The following is a 23866-nucleotide window of genomic DNA, read 5'->3' on the forward strand; positions in this document are numbered from 1 at the left end:
TACTTCAGATCCTTGTTTTTCACATGGGTAAACTGAGGCTCAGAGAGGCCAAGCAATTTCTTCAAGTAATACAGTTAAGTTGATGGCAGAGCAGAGCTTGACACTCAAAACTTCAGAGTGCAGATCAGAAACAGTGTACCAAGAATCCAGATGTGCATGGCAATAGATGTATGGACACTTTGGAAGAAAGTCAGCCTACCCAGGGTGACCTAGAGGATATGCTTGGACACTGAGGAAAAGGCATGTAATTTCAGTAACATAAAATCTGCTGTTCAGTCTCAGTCATAGCATTTCAATTTGGCTGTAAGGACTGTGTACTTGCCCTAGGGTTTTCCAAGTTACACATCACAGGAGAGTGCCAGATAGCAGCACCCTTATACAAAGAAGCTCCTCCTGCAGTTTTTAGTATGAACATTAAGGTAGTTTGGCTACTAGGAATTTGCTGATCTTCAAGGGCCCAACCATTTGCCTAAAAAGCCCTTTATCTTCCCTCAGGTACCAGGTGCATTGCTATTGACCTGACTGAACTGCCAAATACTCCATGCATATTAAAAGTGTTGTAGACAAATGGAGAATCTGATCAAATAAAGAAACTTCTGGACATCAAATTCCAGTTGCTGAACTTAGCAGTGTGGGATGGTGAGAGGGCTGCAGTTAGGTCTTGAACCGTCAGTCTGCTGAAACCATGGCTCTAATTTGTAGAGACCTCAAGCAAATCTTTTTTTTTAGTTGTAGATGGACATAATACCTTTATTTTATTTGTTTATTTATGTGTGGTGCTGAGGATCGAACCCAGGGCCTCACACGTGTGAGGCAAGCACTCTACCACTTAGCCTCAGCCCCAGTCCCTCAAGCAAATCATTTTGAGCCTGTTTTCTTACCAACAAAATGGGGAGAGTGAAGCTACTTTACCATTTGTTATAAGGATTATATGAGCTTAGAAATGTAAAGCTAGCATAGTGCCTGGTGTGATGTAGATACCAAATAAATATTATCTCTCTTTCTACTCCTGAAAATGCAAACACATTCCTGGTGGTCCTAAAATAGCTGTTAACATGGCTTACTCAGCAACATTTGCCATTCAGGGCAGATCTGTCTTTAGTCATTGGCTGGGCTCCTGAACAGCTGTGTGCAAGGCTAACTTTTGTAAACTGAATCATAATAAAATGCAACAAGAATTTGCCACTGAAAGGAAATCCTCAGTATATACTTTATGAAGTGAAAGATCCCTCACCTAAATTCATTGGTTTTTTTAAGAGTACATTAGGGGGTATCACGCTTTCTTAGAGTCAACTTTAATTCAATGTTCATCACAAATATATGATGTTCCACAGCCCCAAAGCACACAATAAGAAGAGTAGGTTACATATTGAAAATAATGACAATTAAAACATGTATTTAATATACTATATATGGACAGTATCTGTAATTGCATAATTGAGTGTCCTTTTGTGTGCGTGTGTGTGTGTTTGTGTGTGTGTGTGTGTGTGTGAGAGAGAGAGAGAGAGAGAGAGAGAGAGAGAGAGAGAGAGAGAGAGAGGTGGGTGCTGGTGCTGGTGCTGGTGGTAGAGTTGCTTGACGTGATAGAAGTGGGCAGAGGTGATGACAGTGGTGATGGTAGTGGCGGGGAGTAGAGCTAAGTAGTAGAGATGGTGGAGGTGATATAGGTAATGGTGATGGTGGTAGTGGTACAGGTGGTGAAAAAGGAAGTGACAGAGCTGATGGATAATTGAGCTGGTAGTCATGGTGGTCGAAACATTATGGTATGCCGATATGAGAGTGGAGGTGCTCCTACAGGATATTAATTTCTTGTTATAGCACTCTGTAAGAAGCTCCACTGACTGAGCCTGAGGAAGAAGACTCATTTTGAATGTGTTATTAACAGAGATCTCAAAATGGCCTGTCTCCTTGCAGTCATTCATACTTAATTTTCCCTTATCTGGGAAGCTGAATTACTGGGGAAACATGGGAGATTTGTGTTTGTTAACATGATACCAGTAAAATAATTTTATGTCAGATTTAACTACAGGAAGGGGCAAAGCAATTTAAGTTCCTTAGATGTCATGTGATAAAAAAATAAAGAGTGGTTAGCTACTGTACACTTAGCTGTGTGAAGCCATTTATTCAGAAAGCAGGTGTTGGGTGTTGGTGTTTGCAGACTGACTTCCTGGAGGAATTTCATCTAGGCTAAGTCCATTGTTCCAAACCCTAAAGGCTTTACTTGAGGGAAGATGAGAGGCAAGAAAATGTTTAGCTCTTCTGATAGTCACACAAGCAGCCTTAACACTAGACTTCAGCACCTGAAGCTTGTTCTAGAAAAGAAGCAGCTAGAGTGGCACTGAGCTTCCCTCCACCAGAGATGGAGACTTTTAAAAATGCAAGGCAAGGCTGCTGAGGGGCCCAGGAGAGACCTCCACCAAAATGAGCATGTGCCAGGGAAGAGAGGTGTCAACAACAGAGGAGCTGGAATTCTAGTGGGGCAAACAATAGGAGAACAACAGGAACAAAACCAGAGTGAGCAGCACTGAAAAAATAGTGATGTGATTGAGAGTAGGTGGGGGTCCTCAAAGGAGGAGACTTTTAAGTGAAGGTCTAATGCAGAAAGGAGCAGGCATAGAAGCACAGGGACAACACACTCCGAGCAAGAGCACAGCATGTGAAAAGGCCTTGGCCCTGGAGGGAAGGCTCTTGGTCTGTTGTGGTGATGAGCAGGCGGCCAGTGTGCCTGGCACACAGTGAGCTGGAGAAGTAGCCAGGAGCTCACAGAGGGCCTTGCAGGTCATGGGAAGGGGGCTGGGTTATATTCTGTTTGCAGTGTGAAGCCATGAGGGGAAATGATGAAGTCGTGGAAAGATCAGTTCGATGTTTGTGAAACCTTTCTGGATGCCAAAGGGGGAGAAATGAACGTTATAGGAAGAAAAAGGAACAGCTGCAGATGTAAGAACTCCCAAGGAGGATGGGATTGACAGCGTGGGGTCTGGGCCAGCTGCAGTACGGTGGCATGGGGTGGAGGGGATGGAGAAGAAGCACATGGGGAGACATAAGGTCCTATGATTTTACCTCAAGTGAGTAGTGACGACAGTGCCCATGTATTGGGGGCAACAAAGGCCTCAGGGAAACTGGAACCACATGCCCAGTGACCTGGATCAGGCTTGGCAAACTTTTCCTGGAAAGGCCCAGATAGTGACTGTCTGAGGCTTTGCAGGCCATGTAGTCCCAGTTGTGAACTCGTTGGTAAATAGTATGCCAAGGACTGGAGCAGCCATGCACTAACACAACTGCATTTACCAAAGCAGCTTATGTGCTGCATGGAGTTCCCAGTCCACAGTGTGTGAACCGAGCCTCTTCCCCCTGGGAAATAAGGTATTTCCGAAGTGCCCTCACTGCACTGCAGGGGAACATGCAGGCCTATTGTTCATAGAAGGGTTGGATAAGCAACCTTTTTGGAACAGAAAAACTTAAACATTTCCACTATAGTGCAAGTTACGTGACCATTTCTGAACCGTGTTATGCAGCAGTCCAAAATGCTATGCTTCACCTACACTAATGATACTTATTATTGTGCAACTGTTGACCAGTGTTCCAAGGGAAACACTCTCTCCTCCCAGATCCCCTCCGGCTTTGCTCTTACAGCCTTTGTCCACTGTTGGACAATTTGCATATTGTCTAGCGGATTAAAGCACACCCTCTTCCCTTGGGCCTCAGTGGTCTCTCTAATAGGCCTTGGTTTCTACTTTCTCCCACAATGCCAGTTGCTCTGACCAACCTTCAGGCCCCTGTGATGGGCCTATGCACCTTTCAACCCCACAACATGCTCTATGAAGTTCAGACTGTTTCCTACTCATCTCTTTACCCTTAAAGCATATAGCCTTCCTGACAGGGCTCAGCTGGCATCTGCAGATTAGAATTACCCATTGGAGCAAATGGTGTTCTGTAGATTATCCTGTTCTGTTCCAGTGTAAGGCTTCCAGACAACCACTTTTCAGAAACTGTGGCATTGGAGGGTGTCAGACCAAGGCAAGCCTGTGCCAAAGGGGCAGGAGGCACCAATGAGGTAGGGAACGACAGAAGCAGCCAGGCCTTGGGTATGGGCCCTCAATGGTCAAGTCCACTGGCTCAACGATCAGTCTGCCTTGTTAACTTTGGAATCTAGGGGATGATCATCTATGAGAAGGGAGGAGGGAGATGAGAAGGAAGGGGGACGATGGGAGGGAGGCAAAGGAACAAGGGGAGGAGATTTTTTGACACATTATTCTGTATCTACTACAGAAATCAAAATACGTAGCCCAAACCTGAGAAGCATACACCCCCACCCCCATCCTGTCATTGCCAGAAGTGTGGAATGAAATCCCCCCAGGGCAGTTTAGGATCCATATATCTAACTGTAAAAGGGAGACATTGAGTTTTCCACCAGGGAATTTTCAGTGAAAGCAAGAGGTGTCTGCCTGCATAGGTCAGCCCACAGTTTGGGGTACCACAGGCTCATACTCCCAGGACATGTCCCCTAGACGGCAGTGGAACCTGAGTCCAGCTTGGCTGTGCTCTCTTGTCACCCTTGCCTTGAGGGGAGTCCAACAACATCCCCTCCTCTCCCTGGGTCAGTTCTTCCTCCAGACACCTGTTACCTTGGGTCTAATATCAAGGAAACTGGGGGAAGGAACTAGGTAGGAATGCAGACAAGGCCAGCGTGGGCTTCTGGAAGTTCAGAAATAGGCTCCCAGATGCCTGTGGAAGCCAGCTGCCAAATGGAGCTCCCCTTCCAGCATCCTCCCCCTCCAACAGACTGCAATTAATTTGCAGGTCACCAGTTTGCTGAGTTGGGTTACCCAGGCAGGACCCAGATGCCAAGCCCAGTGGTGTCCTGCAAGCTGACCGGTGCTCAGCCCTTGAGGAAGAGATCTGTCTGCAGGCAAGGCTCTGCCTGGTTTCCTGCCCTGGTGGGGTTTCTGTAACAGGAAAGGGCCCATTGCTGCAAGAATAGGAGGAGGGAGCAAAGGGAGGGAACAGCTGCGTGCTCCATGGGGAGGATCCCCAAAATAGCAAGGCGCAAGCGCACTTTGGGCCTTGACCCAGAATGCTCAAAACTGCACCATACATCCAACTCTCCTCAGTGCAGTTGGGCTGCTGATGAGGCTGTGGTATCCTCAGGGGTCCTCTGTGTTCCTACCTGAGTGCCAAGGACACATTCCTTTTTGCCCTTCTGATGGAAAAACAATTCTGAGGCAATGCCATTCTCTGATCACTAGAACAAGTGCCAAGAGCAGTCCTACCCTGTGTGATTTACAATGCAAGTACATCTGTGTCCTGCTTCATCATCCCTGAGACCTTCACATAGAGAGCAAAATTATAGGCCTACTTCGCTGATGTACAGACTGAGGTCCAGAGGCTCACCTAAGTGCTTAGTAAATAGCAGAGACTTCTGCTTCCTTGATGAGATGGTCCCTGGGATCACCTGGGTTTTGGAAGTGAGGCCATACACACGAAATCCCCTCTCTAGGGGTCAGTCATGTACCCACAACATACCCACAACCTGTGTGAATCTGGGCTAATGGCAAGGACCCCAATCCCTGAACCTGGTCCTCCTATCCAGACTTCTAAGTGTCATTCCAGTTCCTAGGTGGCTGTCCCCCTATCCCTATGGGATCCTCATTTCTGGTTTTCTGCCAAGCTGGACAGTGAGTCATGCTGGTCACAAGGCTCTAGGGAGCTAATAGGTAAAGATACTTTACCTGTTTATGGGATGAAAGCTCCAGGAAAGGGGGCTCTCTTTTCTCCACTGGTCTAGTCTGAGCACCCCGAGTTGTATATGGCCTGCAAAAGGTCCCACAGATATGAGTCCCTAATCGGGGAATGGGAGGCAGCTAAGTGGGAGGAGATTTGAAGGCAGGCAGGGCAACTGGATTTGAGACATGAATTTACAACTTTTCATCTGTGTGACACTGGAAAAGTCCTTGTCATTACCTGAACCTCTGTCTCCTCTTTGATGAAATGAAAATAGCAATCCCTGTGTCATAGGAGTAAATGAGGTAATACACACAAAGTACCTTGCACAGGAGAGTCACTCAACCATTCTCTCCTCCAGGTTGCACAACAAACTTCAGAATAGTATAGCTTTGTTCCCAAGGAGGGAAGACTAAATAATTTGCTCCTAGACTGTGAACTCTTGGATTTTAGGGAAGGTATTTGTTCAAGGTCTCACAAAGAGCTTGTCACACTAATAGGATATAGTCTGAGATCTGCTTCCTGAGTCCAGTGCTCGTTTGCAAGCAAAAGCATGTGACTCCATGTGCCCATGGCAGATGGGCAGAAATCTTGAACCAGATCACACACTATAGGAAGAGGGGAATACAGCACCTCCTACTAGGTATTTCTAAGGTCACCAATCTAAAGAAAAGGGACAAATAGAACAGGACCAGTATTTTCGCAGCCATCCAAATCTCTACATACCATTACACCAGTGGCTCCTCTCTTCTGCCTCACCCTACTTTCATTTACAGGAGAGGAGACAGGCTGAGAATTGGTTCTGGTCAGTCTATAGGTAGGAAGCACACTGCACTCGGAACCCTAGATGAAGCTACCTACCTTCTGTGAGTCACTGGATTTTTCAGATTTAATTATCTTCACCCATAAAGGAGAATGATAAGAATAACCTGTCCCTTCTGGCCCAGAGAGGTCAGCAAGCTCAGAAGGACTACAGGGCATGTCATCTCATTGGGGCCTTAAAGAGCAAGTCATTTAGTAGCATTAATTAGCTATACAAGGTAAGCAAAGAGTATGCTGCCCCTTTCTCTCATCAACTGTTCAGGTAATACTCTTAGTTCCCCTTTTTGTCCAGGAGCTGCTCACAGCTGAGGGAATCTTTGCAACTTCAGTAGGGTATAGACTGAGATAGAGCTGACATGGGACATGTAACCTGAGTCCTGACTGTATGCACACTCTGGAGGACTCCCAATTTGCAGATCTAATAACTTTGAGATTCTCACACTAGTAATCAATTGACCTACAGATCTGGGGAAAAAAATCAAGACCTTAACTTCAAAGGGAAGGACCAACTGTTCTGCCTCCTATTGAAACTCCACACACAAACTGCAGACTGGATGCCTTATTAACCTTGGATAGACACTCAAATGTTCAAAAGGCAAAACTTCTCTTTTTCCCACATCATAAGTCATTAATCAATCATGCCACTGAATGAATGAATAAATGATGCTGAAAAGGTGTTTGCATTGGTGAGTTCTGATGACCACTTTTTTTGCAAGGTGAAATTTTTATTATGTTATCACAAGAAATTGAGAGAATATTAAAAATACTATTATAGTTAACTGATGACCACTTTTGCCTGATATTTAACTCAATGTTTTGTGGTTTTCGACATGCTTTAGATCTAAGAGACACAGAGTATGGTGATGAGTATAGCAGATGCTGAGATCTGCCACTTTCCTAGGTTTGTGACTTTGTCAAATTGCTTAACCTCTCTGAGCCTCAGTTCCCTGCAGAGAATAATAATCTTTTCCTCTCAGGGTTGTCATGAGGATTACAGGAGATAGTGTACCCCACTATCTATATTTGCTTAGCAAAGTACCTTGCACCTAGTGAATGGCAGGTATTCCTGCCCTTAGTTCATTTGAACTTCATTCTCAGAAAAACTCTGGAGCTTTTAGGAGCAGATGGAAGACCAGAAACTTGGTCTTAGGGTAGAATAGCTGTCACATCAGATGCATATATTCCTGCAATGGGGCTCTCAATTTATTTATACATAAATCCCAGAGCTGTTCAAAAGAACTTTCCTCTGGGACAGATAGAATTTTATTTCAAGACTCTAACTTAAGATGTGCATTTTTGGTTAGTTTGTTTCCCAGGAAAGAACAAGAGAACCAGTTCAGCCAAACCTGAAGCAGATATCTATGTTAAGGTTGCTTTCAGGATGAGAGGGAGTGGTGCAAGCAATGTGTTCCTAGATATCCATGGTTTTGTGAATGCAAGGTGCAGATCCTTGGATCTTATGAAGCATCAGAAAAACAACACACAATGGAAGAATCTGGAAATGCACAGCTAGATCCTACAAAGGGCCTCCCTCTGCTGCTCACACTCTAGGCCCTGAAGTAACTTCTTTGGTCAACAGGTTTCTTGGTGAACTCAGAGGTCATTCTGCTTTTAATCTGTCAATCTCTGTCCCTCATTTCTTAAGAATCCAGCTGCTGAGATCCTCAGTGTGTGCAGCAGGGTTCAATTTTAGCACAGGGTATCTTCTTGAGGTATCACAAATTGACCAAACACTAAAATTCAGCTGCTCTCACACCTCACCAAGAGCTGCCCCGGCTGCTCAATGATGGAAACATCACTTGCCCAACAAAGGTGTAGGCTCTCTCTATGTCATCCCCTTTAGAGACCATATGTCTTCCAAGAAGACAGATGTGGTTTCAACTGTGAAGATAACTTTTCTGAGACAGCTGTTTTCTGAGTCCTGAGACATATTTTTTGGATCCCCTTAACTGGGGCAAATCCTTAGTCTTCTAGGACAGTTTGGCATTTTGAAAATAGGTCACTCAGAGCCAAGGACAGAGAACAAGGTGTGACATGGGGGAGGAAGAAGGACTGATTGTGGTCAAGTCCAAGGTGTGACTTTAAAGCAACGAATGTGAAATCTTGGCAAAGCTTACAAAGGGCACTAAAGGCTATCTTCCAGAAAAGGCCAAGCATGAGGAATGACAGCCTCTCCAGAGTGAGAGCATGGCTGGCTGCTCCAAGGACTCCTTCTAAGCACAATTCTCCCTGGGCATTGTGATCTACACTGCTTAGACTGAAGCAGTTACTTATGTGTTACATTTAAAAAAATATATATTGGTGGAGTGGGAGAGGACAAGGAGAAGAAGACCCCTACAACACAACCTACTTACCCTTTTCTCCTAAGATTTGGCCCAAGTGAATGAAAACAAGTGGGAAATGAAGAGGTGGTGTAAAGTCACACTAAAACTGATCAGGAACTCTGGGGCCACTATCAGAGATTCTTCATTTACATACTCAGTTATTGACCATAAGAGAAAAGCATGAAATAAAAGGGGTAGTTAGTTAGGATGGAGGTTAAAAATCGCCTTCTAGAAGATACCTCACAAGGGGCTGGCAGTTTGGGGAACAGGTTGCTGGCCAAGTAATAGCTGTCATCTGACTGTCATTTCTGCCAGAGCTGGGATTCCAGTAAACACAATTTTGTAAACATGTACACATTTAACTTCATAGCACATTCTCAAAACATTGTTGGCAATGAGGGGAAAAAAGGAGAAGCACGATTCAATCACCTCCTCCCCACACACACCTGGGCACATATCAGTATCCTAAAATAAAGTACATTGCCCTGGGAATTGGAGAAGACAAGCCCTGTAATTATGTGAAAAGGCATTACCTCAGAGCCTAGGGCTCCTAGTTCTATGAACAGGAAGGAAGCAGACCCATGGCTCTATAAGAGCCATTTCCTCTCTGCTCTATTAATTTCAGAGATTAAGTAAGCCACTCCTTTTGGGCCCAATACCCTAAGATAACAGCCATTGTGTTTGCAGCGACTCCTTCTAACTGAGTTAATCTCACTAGACTGGTGATGTTTCAGGCTTTTATTGTCAAATTCAACCAACCCATGGCTCTCATGGCCCTATCTATCATTGTCTTGGACTTACAGAACTACCACTAGAATCAAAATGCTAAATTTCAGACAGTTGGATGATTTCTGGATTCCTAGAGTGGAAAGCAAAATTTGTCCAAAAAGTTGTAAAGAGGACACTAGGACTACAGAGTGAGAGCATGGCTGGCTGCTCCAAGGACTCATTCTAAGTACAATTTGTGTTCCCTACTCACTAGCTTCTTTCTTTTAGTCATATTAGGAAGTTAATGCAAGACATCTAGTGCTTTCCATTCTGGCTGGTTTCTATCCAAAGGTAAAGGAAGATTTTCTTTCCTCTCATCTTTCATCCTTTCCTCAATTAAAGGGGTTCAGTGCAGAGATCACTGGACTGAGAATCCAGATTGAGCCTTGGAGTATATTTCTAGCTCTTCCACAAACCCATGTGGGACAGGAGCAGCTCATTTTCTAGATCTTTTTCACATCACATTCAATTATATTTTGGGTTAGACCCCTGCCATCAAGTTTGCATAGAGAATTTCAATAACACATCTTATATTCAACTTTAAGATTAGAAGCATTCAACACCCCCCTCCCACCATGGCCCATTTTCTGACCGATTCCTGGAGCTTTCTGGGCTCCTGCCGATTTCCCACCATGGCGAAATGGGGAAGCATGCTCTTGATTACAAGCCGACTTTTCCAGTCATCCATTGTTTGACCTGCAATTTTATTCTTGATTCTCCAAGGCGCTTCCCAAACGACCTAGACACAGGGCTTAGGGAGACAAAAAGTACACTGTCTTTCAGATATGAAGATGAGACCATTGACCCCGTGAATCACAGACTTATACTCTGAGGACAGGTTTGTGTGGAGTCAGCCACATTCCTTTTTCCGTCTCTCTCCCCACCCCAGAACCCTTGTTGAGCACCCCCACCCCCAGTGATGAAGGGCACTTCTGTGAGGCAGTTAGTAGGGATGAAATGTCAGTCTCTGGTCATGGGGCAGAGCAAGGTTTATGGGAGAACAGGGGGTGGGTGGAGGAGCAGCCTGATATGACTAACACCAGGCACACAGATGAGGAATGTGGGCTGTAGGTCTCTCAGTGCTTTTGAGTGGTATGCAATGGGACACAGGGAAGACTCTTCCGTGGTCTGGGACACAGTTCCTTTGTATGAAGAATATGGTGGTGGATCAAGTGATGGCTTAGGGCTCCTTCAGCTCTATGAGAGTAAGTATTAGGACCCATAGAGGAGCAGATATCAACATGGCCCTGCTAGCACCTAATCAAGTGTTCTGACCAATAGTTCAAAGCACAAAGTGACACTAGAAGGAAGCAATGGGTGCTGAAAGGATCTCAAGAAACTCTGGTGAACTGGTTTACAGGAAACAAACTGAGCAGACTGTGACCATGGCTATTCCAATGTATGTGCTCTGTGATGGAGGAGCAGACATACAAACCCAGGTAAAGATGTCCTTTCTTTTTGTTTTCCACAAGGTGGACATGCGATAAGAGCTCTGCTAAGACATTCTTATACAAGAGCAGCCTGTTTTAACACAGATCTTCTTAGCAATATATTATGAGGCTCTAAAGTCTCAATGTCTGAACTTCTATCTCTATAAAGACAGAGTGCTTTTTTCCCATTCTCCCACTGAGTACAATTAAAATTTCTTGACCTTTTATATCAAACAAATAAAGAGTCTTAAAGGTAGAAAGAAGGCAGAGTGGAAAGGAATCTTGGAATTTGAGGAGTTCCTTGGGTTTTCTTTTGCCTCATATATTCCAGACTTATTACTAAAGAAACCAGGGCTGGGGTTGTGGCTCGGCGGTAGAGTGCTCGCCTAGTGTGTGTGAGGCCCTGGGTTCGATCCTCAGTACCACATAAAGATAAATAAAATAAAACAAAGGTATTGGGCTGGGGTTGTGGCTCAGCAGTAGAGTGCTCGCCTCGTATATGCGGGACCCTGGGTTTGATCCTCAGCATCATATAAAAATAAATAATTGAAATAAAGGTATTGTCTCCAACTACAAATAAAAAATAAATATTAAAAAAACAAAGGTATTGTGTACAACTAAAAGAAATAAATATTAAAAAAAGAAACCAGCAACTCAGAATGCCAGTAGGCACTGACAAAAATGTCAACAAAAAAGTCTGCTCTTTCTAACCAGAGAACCAGGAAAGAGGTAACTTAGCAAGAAAGAAATTTTTTAGATAAAAGTGCTCTAATTCAGCTGAACACCAGAGAAAACACTGCAGTCCCATTCCATCCCGTCAGCAAAGACCAATCAGGGATTCTAGACTCTACCCCAACTTGGCAGTAATGAGGCACTTCTCCACATCTCTGCTAGGGTGGTTATCAGTAGATGCCCAGTGGTGACCCAGAATTTTCATCCTTGCCTAGCGGAAATGAGGAGCCCTACCCTTTCTGACAAATTAACAAAGGTTAAATGGGGGAACCCATACTTCTATATCCACCTGGCAAAAATGAGGTGGTGCCCCTCTTTCCCTGCCAGAGGCAGTATCAGAAGAAGTCAGGTACAACATAAGATTGAAATAAGATCCACTTTTAAAACATAACATCCCCAAATGTTCTGATTTCAAGAGAAAAACACTTGTCATACCAAGAAACAAGAAGATTTAAAAATGGAAAGAAAAATATTATCAACAGATGTGTCACCAAGATGACACACAGATGTTAGAATTATCTGACAAGGATTTTAAAACACTAATCATTTAAATGCTTTAACCAACAATTACACCAAGCTTTAAACACAAAATAGAGAATGTCTCAGCAAAAAAATTACACACACACACACACACACACACACACACACACACACACACGAACCAAACAGAATTTTTAGAACTGAAAAACACAATATCTGAAACTTGATGCATGGGATAAAAATGAGCATGGAAAGGACAAGACGGGAAAAAGTTAAGATGAAACAACAGAAATTACCCAATATGAATGACAGAGAGAAAACAGGCCAGAAAAAAAGTGAACAGAGACTTGATGATATCTGGGATTATAAACAAAAGATCTCACAATCATGCCACTAAAATTCCAAAAGGAGAGGAGGGACACAGAATAGGAGTGAAAAAGTACTTAAAGAATTAATGACTGAAACTCCCCCAAATTTGGCAAAAGACATAAATGTGGAAATTCAAGAAGCTGAGTGAACTCCCCAAAGTATAAATGCAAAGAAATCCGCTTAAAACAATATATCAAAATTTGTAGAGCATAGGTAAATGCATGCTAAGAGAGAAATTTATAACATGCTTACATTACACATGAGAAAAAGTTTAAAATCAGTAATCTAAATTCTCATTTAAAGCACTAACAAAAGAAGAGCAAACTAAATCCAAAAGCAAGAAGAAGGAAGGAATTAATGAAGAAGCAAAATAAATAATATTTAAAGCAGAAATACAATAGAGAGAAACCCAATGGGAAAAGAGCAAGACAAAATTAATAAAATTGACAAACTAGTAATCTGACAATGAAAAAAAGACAAATACAAATGGCCAATATCTTTTTTTTATTGGTTGTTCACAACATTACAAAGCTCTTGACATATTTCATACATTAGATTGAAGTGGGTTATGAACTCCCAATTTTTACCCCAAATGCAGATTGCAGAATCACGTCGGTTACACATCCACAATTTTACATAATGCCCTATTAGTAACTGTTGTATCTTGAATGACTAAGTGAATGTTACCACAGAACCTACAGGTACAAAATGGATAAGAGGATGCTATGAAAAACTCTTCACACAAAAATTTGGAAATTTAAATGAAATGAATTAATTATTGTAAAAGCACAAACTATCCAAATTATCTAATATCAAAAAATTGGAATATCCTGATATCACTTTGCACTCACGGGGATAAAAAAAATACCACATTGCTGGCAGAAATGCAAAATGTTGCTGCTATTATGAAAAACAGTTTGGTGGTTTCTCAGAAAGTTGAAGAATTACCTTTTGATTTCATAATTACACTCCTAGACATATATGCCAAATAATTGCAAATGGGCATTCAAACAAATACTTCAAAGCAGATGTTCATAGCAGTACTAGTCACAAAAATCAAAAGTGAAAACAATCTAAATTTTCATCAGGGGATAAATGGATAAACAACATTTTGGAATATCCATAAAGTAGAATATTAGTTAGTTATAAAAGGGAATGAAGTGTTGCTGGGCACAGTGGTGCACCTCTGTAATCCCAGCAGCTTGAGAGGGTGAGGCAAGAGGATCAAGTTCAAAGCCAGCATCAGCAACTTAGCGATGCCCTCAGCAACTTGTCTCTAAATATAAATTTATAAATTAAAAAATCAATTAGGTAATTAATTAAAAGGGCTGGGGGTGTGGCTTGGTGATTAAGTGTCCCTGGGTTCAATCCTTGGTACCAAAAAAAAGGAATGAAGTATGATATATGCTACAACATGGATGAATCTTGAAAACATGCTAAATGAAAGAAGTCAGTTACAAAAGGTTACATATTGTATTTTTTTTTTTATATGAAATGTCTAGAAGAGGTAAATTCAAAAAGATGAAAAGCAGATTGGTGGTTGCCACGGGCTAAGTAGAAGAGACATAGGGGAACTAATTGTTTAACAATTGGTATAGTGTTTTATTTTGTGGTGATGAAAATATCTAGGAAGTAGATATGATTCCATAATATTGTGGATGTTCTAAATGTCACTTAATTGTTATACAAATTTTGTCTTTATAAAAAAAGTAGTGCCAGGCGCGGTGGTGCATGCCTGTAATCCCAGAGGCTTGGGAGGCTGAGGCAGGAGGATTGTGAGTTCAAAGCCAGCCTCAGCAGCAGCAAGACTCTAAGCAACTCAGTGAGACCCTGTCTCTAAATAAGACACAAAATAGAGCTGGGTATGTGGCTCAGGGATCAAGTGCCCCTGAGTTCAATCCCCGGTACCGCTCCCCACAAAAAAAGTGACAACGTGAAATGCTGGTGAGGATGTGGAGAAACTGGATCACTCATCCATTGCTGGAGGAAATGTACAACTGTAGAGCCATTGTGAAAAACAGCTGAGCAGTTTCTTAAAAAATGTAGCTACCAGCAACTGTGCTGCTGGATATTTATCCAGAGACATGAAAGTCATTACCTAAGATGTCACTTTGGGGGAAACCGGGTGAAGAGTACAGGGTTCTTTGAACTATGTTTGCAACTTCCTCTGAATATCATCATTTCCCAATGAGGACCTAACTGCTATTTAAAAAAAAAAAAGAGTTTAGGATTCATATCCAGGGAGATCACTGATTCTTCTTAGTACTTCTGGGACATTTTCTACATAGCATTCTTTCTTCAAGCAATTTATACACATTTTGTACCCACCATTTTTATTTTCTAAAATTGTCCCACCCAGATCTTCCCTGTTTCAGGAGCCAAACATGAGACTTCAGCTGTGAACTAATTCCAATATTATGATCTAGAAACACCAAAGTGAAGACAAAATGGCACATACTATACAGCATACCCAAATAAAGAAGGAAAAACAAGACCACAGATACCGCAGAGGCCATCATGAACTCCCTGGCCCAGGCAGGCCCAGCATCTCCTGTCTGTGGGGGATGGAGCACCAGATCTCATTTCAGGGCTGGCAACACAAAACCTATCAACATCAAACAAACTGCCTATTCAGCTCTAAAGAAAAAAGGCCAAAAAAAAAAAAAAATGCCGCCTTGGCTTTTAAAGACTCAACTCTATTGATTTCATGTCCTGCCCCTTTGTGGCCCCCAGAACCAATGCAAAGAGAACAGGTGGGGGGTAGTGGCCAGAGCTTTCTGAACAAAGGCCCAATTCTCTGGCCAGAAGTAGCAGCCTATTTCCTCACTACCACAGTCAACATGTTTGGGTACTGGCTGGGCCCAGAGCTGGGAAGCGAGGGAAGGAAGATTTGTAGGGTTTGATGGCTGAATGCACACAAACCAGCAGGATGAGGATATTCCTATCCTCCAGATTTCCAGCCTGGATGGCAGGAGGAGGTATAGACCTGCTGATAGGCAGAGAAAACTGCAGGAGTATTAATAGACTCATTAACCCATTGTCACAATCATGACCACTTTGGAATCTAATTACAGCAGATCACCCTGCTCTACAAGGGATTAACTGTTACTAATTACTATCTGCTGTGAACACTCTTGGGTATGGATCAAATAGGTTAGGTAGGGTATGGATCAAATAGGTTACCTTGGGCCAGGGAACTGAACCTGGGAAGGGCAGGAAGAGCACAGACTAGAGACAGGCAGGACAAAGGTTAAGAAGGTCAGACTTCTGGATGGCAGTATAGCTGGGGCTTTGGAGCCCAAGGAGGAAGGAGGGCCTGAGGCAGGAAGGTGAGCTTCTTAGTCATGAGTTATGGAGCGGCTTAAACTTTGAGACTTGATTTCCTCATGTGTTAACATGCAAACTTCTGTACAGAAATGTAACCCCTACCTCTGAGCACTCACTATGAGAGACATTAGGCTTAGCTGTTTACATACAGCATTTTACTGGTTCTTTAATAAGCTATAAGATGAATAGGAAGAGCCTATTGTACACATGCTCCCTCTGTGTCCCCTTTGCCCTTGGCAGGAGATATGTATTCAGTATTTGGCCCTACTTCTAGACTATCTACTATGTGGGGGAAGGGAGATGTCTTTTCTGTGATGGTAGGCCCACAGAGTATTCAGAGTCCCCAGTAGGGTCTTAGGAACTATCTGCTGAATGAGTCTATGGGGTAGATACAAGCATGGGTAAAGGGCTTCACCAAAAACTGATAGTCACCCAGCATGGAGTTTAGCAATACATAATACATTGTTCAATATTTCTGTGCATTTGGAAGGACTGTTGACACAATGTAACAGCTGCAAGGCATATAATTATAGTCTTATGTTAATAGATATATCAATATTCTAAAATATCACTTTTGTTTTGAAAAATTGACTTTAAAAAGCACCAAGTGATGTAGAGAAATTAGAACCCTCTCACTGGTGGGAATGTAAAACAGTAAGTACAGCTGTTATGAAAAATAGCAATTCTACTCCTGGGTATATTCTCAAGAGAATTGAAAACATGTATATATACAAAAACTTATACATGAATGTTCAAAGCAGCAATAGTCATAGTGACCCAAAATGGAAGCAAACCAAATGTCTATCAATGAATGAATGGATAAACAAAATGTATTCTACTCCTATAATGGAATATCATTCAGCCTTAGAAAGGAAAGAAGTACCTACACATGCCACTATAGGATGAATGTTGCAAATATTGTGCTCAGTGATAGAAGTCAGCCACAAAGCAACACATATTATGATTCCATTTATTAAAACATCCAGAATACACAAATCCTCAGGGACTAAAAGTAGCTTAGTGCTTGCTAGGACTAGGGGAGGCAGGGAGAATAAATACTGACTACTCATGGATACAGTGTTTCTTTTGAGGGTGATAAAATGTTCTAGAATTAATTATGATGATGGCTGTACAACTCTCTGTGAATACATGAAAACATAGTGGATGGTACATTTTCAATAGGTGGATTTATAATATGTGAATTATGTTCTAAAAAGTTGTTATCAACAAATTGTTATGACTTCTTACTGTAATTCAGGATTTCAGAAGGATGTCCCTTGTAGAGAAACAATGAAGCAATCTTTTTTAAGTTTCAGGAGGCAAACAATGTTTATATCCTCCACATTAAGCAAGATTATCTCCTTTCAAAATGGAACATCAACATGCCCTTTCTCTGTTTTGCTACTGACACAGCAGTGCTGGAAACCTTCCCCAGTGACCCACATGCTCTCCAAACGACTTCAACTATCTTAGGCTCTCTAGTTGATCCTACTTTTGGCAATGCTGCTGCTGCTCCCTAGAAATCTCCAATCTCTACACCTTGGGTTTCAGAATTTCTTCATGCGGTTGAGGTTACAAATGACACACCCGCACACACATCTGGGTATTAACTGTCACTCTGTGACAAATCAGCTCAACTCAAGATCAGTACTTCCTGGCAAATAGAAGTGTTGTATGTTCCCACACAGTGGTTTCAGATGACAGAATGCTGCTTCAAAGAAGCAACTATCTAAACCAACAAGCTGGCTAGAAAACTTATTTGACTCTAAAGTGGAACACCATGTATTAGCCATCCATTATGGATTTGGAGACTTTTTTGAACTTGGGAACTCCATGAAACGAAGGCAGACCAAGATCATCTTAGAGCAATGATGACAATGCTGGTTATCATGCTCCACCGAAGCTGAGAATTTTTGAGATCTCATTTCTTAAAAAAGAAACCAATTATTGGACTTGTTTAGCATCATCTTTTCTGTGTCATAAACATCAGACACTTTTAGGATTTAAAGAGACCTTGGATTTGAAGTGGCAATCCAAACTGGAAGGCCAGGCCAACGATGCACTAGTTTCCCATGTGATAAATGTCTGCAAGCTTAGTTTCTCTAAACTTTTCTGTAGCTGATTATCAAAGTTGGGGCTGTTACAAGGTGCTGGGAAACTATTCCAGTATCCCTTGTGGATCATCCTGCTCATAAATAGGTATACGTAAATACAGACATACACATCCTCTCTCTCCTCCCTGCCTCCACTCCTAGAAATCACTAAACACTAGAGACCCTGGGGGAAAGGGCTCCTCTTTTAAGTTTGGCATTATTCCCATCAGTTTCAGTGGGTATCTGGCCCTACTATTTGTCCATCAAACTGGGCTTGCTGCTCAATTGGTCCTCAGTAGTTTCTATAGTTGACCAGCAAAAGAAGCAGGAACAGTAGCTGGGCTATTCTTTCCTGCCCCTACCCACTGCTCAGCCATGGCTCCAAAGGCCACAGTGACTCCCCCTGTCCTGGATATGATTTTTAAAAATCTAGACTTGTCATACAGGAGTAAAAAGAAATGCTGAGCAAGGAGGGAGAAAAATGTTGGAAATTGTTTGGTTTTGTAGCAATTTCAGCTAGCAATCACCTCAGTGTAGAAACAGTTTGTAAACATGCTACACTTGGGCCCAGATGCCAGTCATAACAGCAGGTGGAGGCAGGCAAGTGCAGCTTTGCAAAGTGTTTTTAGCTGATGGTCTAGAAGCAATAGCAGGTTGAATATGGGGCTGGGAGTCAAGAGACATGGGGTCAACTTCCATCCAAAAATTGCTTGACCCCTTTGAGCCTCATGTTCCTCATTTGCTATATAAGGCTGATTCCCTTGCTCTCACCCCTCACATGGTATATGTGAAGATAAAGTGAGACCTTGAATCTGAAAGTGACTTGGACAGAGGGGTGCTGTGTGCATGAGAGGTGTTGGGCGAGGGTATCCCCTTTTTGTTCTCCCCCTCTTCCACAGTACAGCTCAGTTAAGGTCCTTGAATGTTAATATTGAAAGAGAAAACAAGAGATTGTAGGGTCTAACCCCCTTTGGTACATATAGGGAAACTGAGGCAGAGGCTCAGGAGCACATAATAGCAATGGATGATGGGAGCTGACTTTAGAGTTATATTCAATGAATTCTAAGGCAGGTCATGAACCCAGAAGGCTGGACTTGAATACAGACCCTTGATGCAATGTTTCCTTGAGTCCACATTCTGAAAGCACTGGGCAGAAGAAGCCTAATAAATCTGCAAGGCAGCCTCTCAGGCTGCCCAGTGCCTGCCTCTCCTCAAAGATGTGCCGGCATCATTGAGGTTTCAACCTCTCCTGCCAAGGCTCACAAGCAAGTTACTTCATCTCTCTGAGTTTCACTTTCTCTCAATATACTAAAGAGCTTGGCCTGAAGGACCCTACAAGGCTAGCCAGCTGGCACGATCTCCACATTGGTGACTAGCTTTCCTCTACAGTCATCTACCTATTATGATTCCCCAGCCAGCATGCACAGACAGACTTCCTTTCACTGGCTGCTGGAAAGAGCCTAGATTGGCTCCAGATTCCTAGTGGGGCTAGGTGGAGTTTGAGGTCCCCTTTTTCCACATCAAGCCCAACACAAATGACACCACTCCCCAATTCTAAGTAAAGCAATCTCAGGGGATCACATCCCTGCATCGTTAACTAGGACAATGCTCAAGAATTATTCATCAACCTCAGAACCCAAAGTATTCTAAAAACAAAGTGAGAAAAAACAAAGCCACAACTAAGAGAGAGATGTGGGCCATTGTCACTAGCATTGTGAGCAGGAGGTGGTCCCCATCTGATGAGAGGAAATGTGCTTTCAATACTTAATATGATGAAATAATTTCTCTCCACTTTTGGGAATACTGCTCTGCAAATATTTTAGATATTATTTCCCAAATGAAAGAAAACAGTCAAGGCAGCTACCATCAGCTTGAAGGAAACAATCTAACTTTCAAGATATTTATCCATGGCAAGTTGGCAACAACAGCTATGGTTTCCAAAGAAAGTGGGAAAATTGCTGTGTATTTCAGAAATGGTTCCCAGACACTTTCCTTTGAGAACAGTCACCAAAATGCATGTAAGCAGGTGCTGAAAGCAAGTGTGAGTTTATAGGGAGCCATTCAGTGACACGACTTGATAAATAGGCAAGACTAATGTTTTACATACAGACAGCTTTGGGCTCCTTAAAGGGCTTGCAAGGGAAAACTGACATGAAGACTTTCAGCTTTGTTGATAGCAAGAGCTGATTTCCCAGTTAGAAGTATATAAATCTTTCTATTCCTATTACCTGCTGAGTTCATCTATTTATCAAGCATGAAGTTCTAACTCTGTGCTCTAACTGAGCAAAAGAGAATCTGCTAAGTCCCAAGGAGATTGTAGATACAAGTCACTTGACCTACAGCTTCAATCTATTCCCTCCCATAAGCCAGATGCTAATACCAAACAAGACACTTTTTCTTTTCTTTTTATAAATATTTATTTTTCTAGTTATAGGTAGGCACAATATTTTTATTTTATTATTTTTTTATTTTTATGTGGTGCTGAGGATAAAACCCAGTGCTAGGCAAGCACTCTACCACTGAGCCATGGCCCCAACCCACAAGACATCTTTTCTTGTTCAAAACTCTCTTCCCTGAGTCAGAAGGAGAACATGCCATTGACTGGAGATTAGAACCAAAGAGGCTACATATGCAGTGTGCTTCAGGGTATTCCATCCTGCTCAGTGGCCCCTAGTCAGGTTGGTGCATCTGAGGAGACATCCTAAGTCAATCAGAAAGCCTGTAGGTCTAGCTTATCCTGAGCTTGATTTTGCCCATCATGTTTACTTCTTCTGAACTTAATTTCTTTTAGATCTAAACCACTACCACTTCTACCACTCCAAGAATCCTTCTTGCTCTAATTCCTCCCAGAATAAATACTTAACTTTACTTTTGGGTTGAATATAAACAAATTTCTGGGGTGGAAGGATTCAAATAGCTAGATCTTGAAAGGCATGTTATTTTGACACATTTCACACCTACAGAGTGACGGCTCTTTAATGGAATGTCATCTATTATCATTTCTTGGCCGTGGGCATAGTTGATTATGAATTCAAAAGTACCCCAAATAAACACATTTGTACCAAAGCTTTGCAAATTTCATTCACCCACAAAGCTGCCTATGTCATACTGGTTCAGTACTTCTCTTTTCTCTTTTTTTCTTATACAAAGCAAATATGAGAGTGTTATAGATAAGGCATAAGGAAAAGAGACAAATTTTCCATTCTGTATTGTGGCAAAGTAAGGTACAGTAAAATCCTGTAAAATCCTTCGATGCATAAAAAAAGGCATTGTTTTAATAATGCTTATCTTTTAAAGTGGTTAAGAAACCCCTGGTGGTTTATGAAATTCATTTCATACTCATTGAATAAATGGCTTAATGAGACAGTATTTATGCTGAGTTGCTTTCAGGTGGTAGAAGTTAGAAGGTGGGCCCCACATATCAGAAAGGCCAAAAGGGTCTCTGCTTTCTGTTAAAACATTTTTCAATACTCAAACCATTTTTCAACATACTCAGAAGAATCAAAATGAAATGAATCCAAAGCTTGGTTTTCGATATGCAGCAGACATGCTGCCTACATGGTTTTGCACCAACATTCACTAAAAATCCCTGAAGTTGGCATCTGGAACCTTGGGTTCAAGCCCCAGCTCAGGGAGGTCACTGGCTGCATGCCTTTAATTATGAGCCTCCTCATCACTTCAGTTTTTTTCCTACTTGGAGACCCCATTTGTCATATGACTGATGTGAAAACTAGGCACCATGCTTCATGGGTGGCAAAAGGAGCACCTCAACCTTCCTGCCAAACAGGCCATGGCTTGTAGTGGAACCTGAGATGATGGTGCTCTTGCTGGCAGGCCCAGCTCACTAGTAAGTTACACTGAGATGGATATCAACTGACAGCCCCTAGTTTGTTCTCAGTCTACCGTTTTTCCATGCTACAGTTGGGCAAATGGGTCCAGGAACCAAATGTAACATTTGCCTTGTTAAATTCAGTCTTGAGCTCATCAAGATCTCTTTGGATCTCAATTTCATGCTAGAGAGAATTCCTCATTTTCTGGCACTATGTCAGAAGCAAATCTGGTTAGAGCAATTTCTCAATCTTCATTTAGATCACTGGGAAAAAGGAAAGCAGGAGGGAGCCCCAGTACTTGCCTCTTAACTTCTCTAAGGGAAGACATTAATCCATTATCCATGACCTTTGGATTCAGTCCTTTAATTGGTTACACAACCACATAACTGAGCTGTAAATGAGGATTTCATGACAGATGCTGCCAAATGCTTTGCTGAGGTCCAAAGATGCCTTCCTGCTTTGCTCTGATCTACCTGCCCAGCTAACTTTTCCAATAAAAAAGGAAGCCATTCTAACAGAGCGAGCTACTCTGAATAAGCCTCCACTGGCTCTGAGGGATTTCCCACTCGTTTTGTTCCAGCTTTGGCTTTAGACTCACTTTTAACTGGCTTCCTTTTGTAAGCCCTCACTCACTATTCCTTTTTCCTGGAGCCACATCAAGCAAACCATAGGTACACAAGATATTCAGTTTAAGAAATTCCTTTGTGGAAATGTGGAAGTGCCTGCCCACTTGGTGGTCTACGGTTTGGTTTTACAGTTCTGTGTGAATTCTTCATGATCTGTACTGAAGGTTCCCATAGGTGCTCTCTTTCTTCCTCACTGCCATGGTCTGTCATTCACTGTCTACAGTGACCAGATAGCCCTGTCACAATCACTTCACCCATTAGAATCTTCTATCACTCTCAGGTTAAAGACCATTCCAGAGCAACACTCATATGATACTTATATAGCGGGGAGGAATTCAAGAAATACCATGGAGGACAAGTCAAGGGTTCCAAATGAGTAGTCAGTGAACCAAAAGACATCTCACATGATTTCTCAAAAGTCCTTGAGTAGGTTGGAGAGGTAATTTGATCATCCACAGGAACTAGAAATATTCCTGTGTAAGTGGTACTGGCAAGTGAACAACTCAGACGTTTCAAAGTCAGGTTTGTGATGAGTCAGGTAGTTAGAGGAGTGTTGTGATTGGAATATAAAAGTATTCTTCTTACCTTACAAACAAACTCATAAGGCTATCTGAGAGAAAGAACAAGCAAGAGAGAATGAAAGTTGGCTATGAAATCAAATTAGTTGGGGAAGTTGTCACAACACTATAAAGGCTTGAGACAAAGTTCATCAGTCCATGTGGAGTCCAGGGGTCTAAGCTTGAGATGGCAATAAGATGTACAGCTGGAGTAGTGGAAGAACAGGCCAGAGGAATACAAAAGGTTATGGATGGGCAGGGAGGTGTCCAAGGATGGGAACCCATCTTAAAGGACGCAAGAGGGAAGCAGCCAATGGAAGCGAAGAAATAGATCGCAACATCTGTGTGGATGGCTGAGGGTTAGGAGATGTCAGGAAGGTGACGGGTGCTGGGTGAGGGCACAGTGCAAGGAGGATTGGGGAAAGTTCACTTGTCCCACAGTTAATAATGGGTTAGTGGAGAAAATAGAAATCATTTCCTCTTACACTCATGATTATTTTGATGACTTTTGTTGTCAGGCCATGAGTCTCAAGGCTCCACACATTGATTTTAACTAAAAGTATCAATCAGACTCCCATCCTAGTATTATCCATATGCTGACACTAAGCTTTTTCCTAATCAGTGTCTGATTCCTTCTAGGAAAATCCGTATAATCACACTATACCATTTTACTTTCAGAATATTTTGTGTAGCACTTTTAAATCCTTGACTTTTAATATGGTTCTAGATCATATGGTTTTAATTACTGAATTTTTATTCCCTAAATTTGACTAAAAATAAAGTGATT

The 23866-nt window shown here is 42.2% G+C and overlaps 1 protein-coding gene across 2 annotated transcripts in view; it reads right to left on the minus strand.

Annotated features, from left to right (window-relative positions):
• The window catches only part of Mamld1 (mastermind like domain containing 1), a 99204-nt gene that overhangs the window by 39367 nt on the left and 35971 nt on the right, over positions 1-23866 (minus strand). For both annotated transcript variants that reach the window (XM_021735425.3, XM_013364350.4), the window contains exon 2: positions 10228-10386. In XM_021735425.3, the coding sequence (XP_021591100.2) occupies positions 10228-10323 (96 nt within the window). In that variant the 5' untranslated portion in view covers positions 10324-10386. The remainder of the gene's footprint in view (positions 1-10227; positions 10387-23866) is intronic.

The sequence above is a fragment of the Ictidomys tridecemlineatus genome, chromosome X, assembly GCF_052094955.1.
Source record: "Ictidomys tridecemlineatus isolate mIctTri1 chromosome X, mIctTri1.hap1, whole genome shotgun sequence".
Taxonomy (NCBI): domain Eukaryota; kingdom Metazoa; phylum Chordata; class Mammalia; order Rodentia; family Sciuridae; genus Ictidomys; species Ictidomys tridecemlineatus.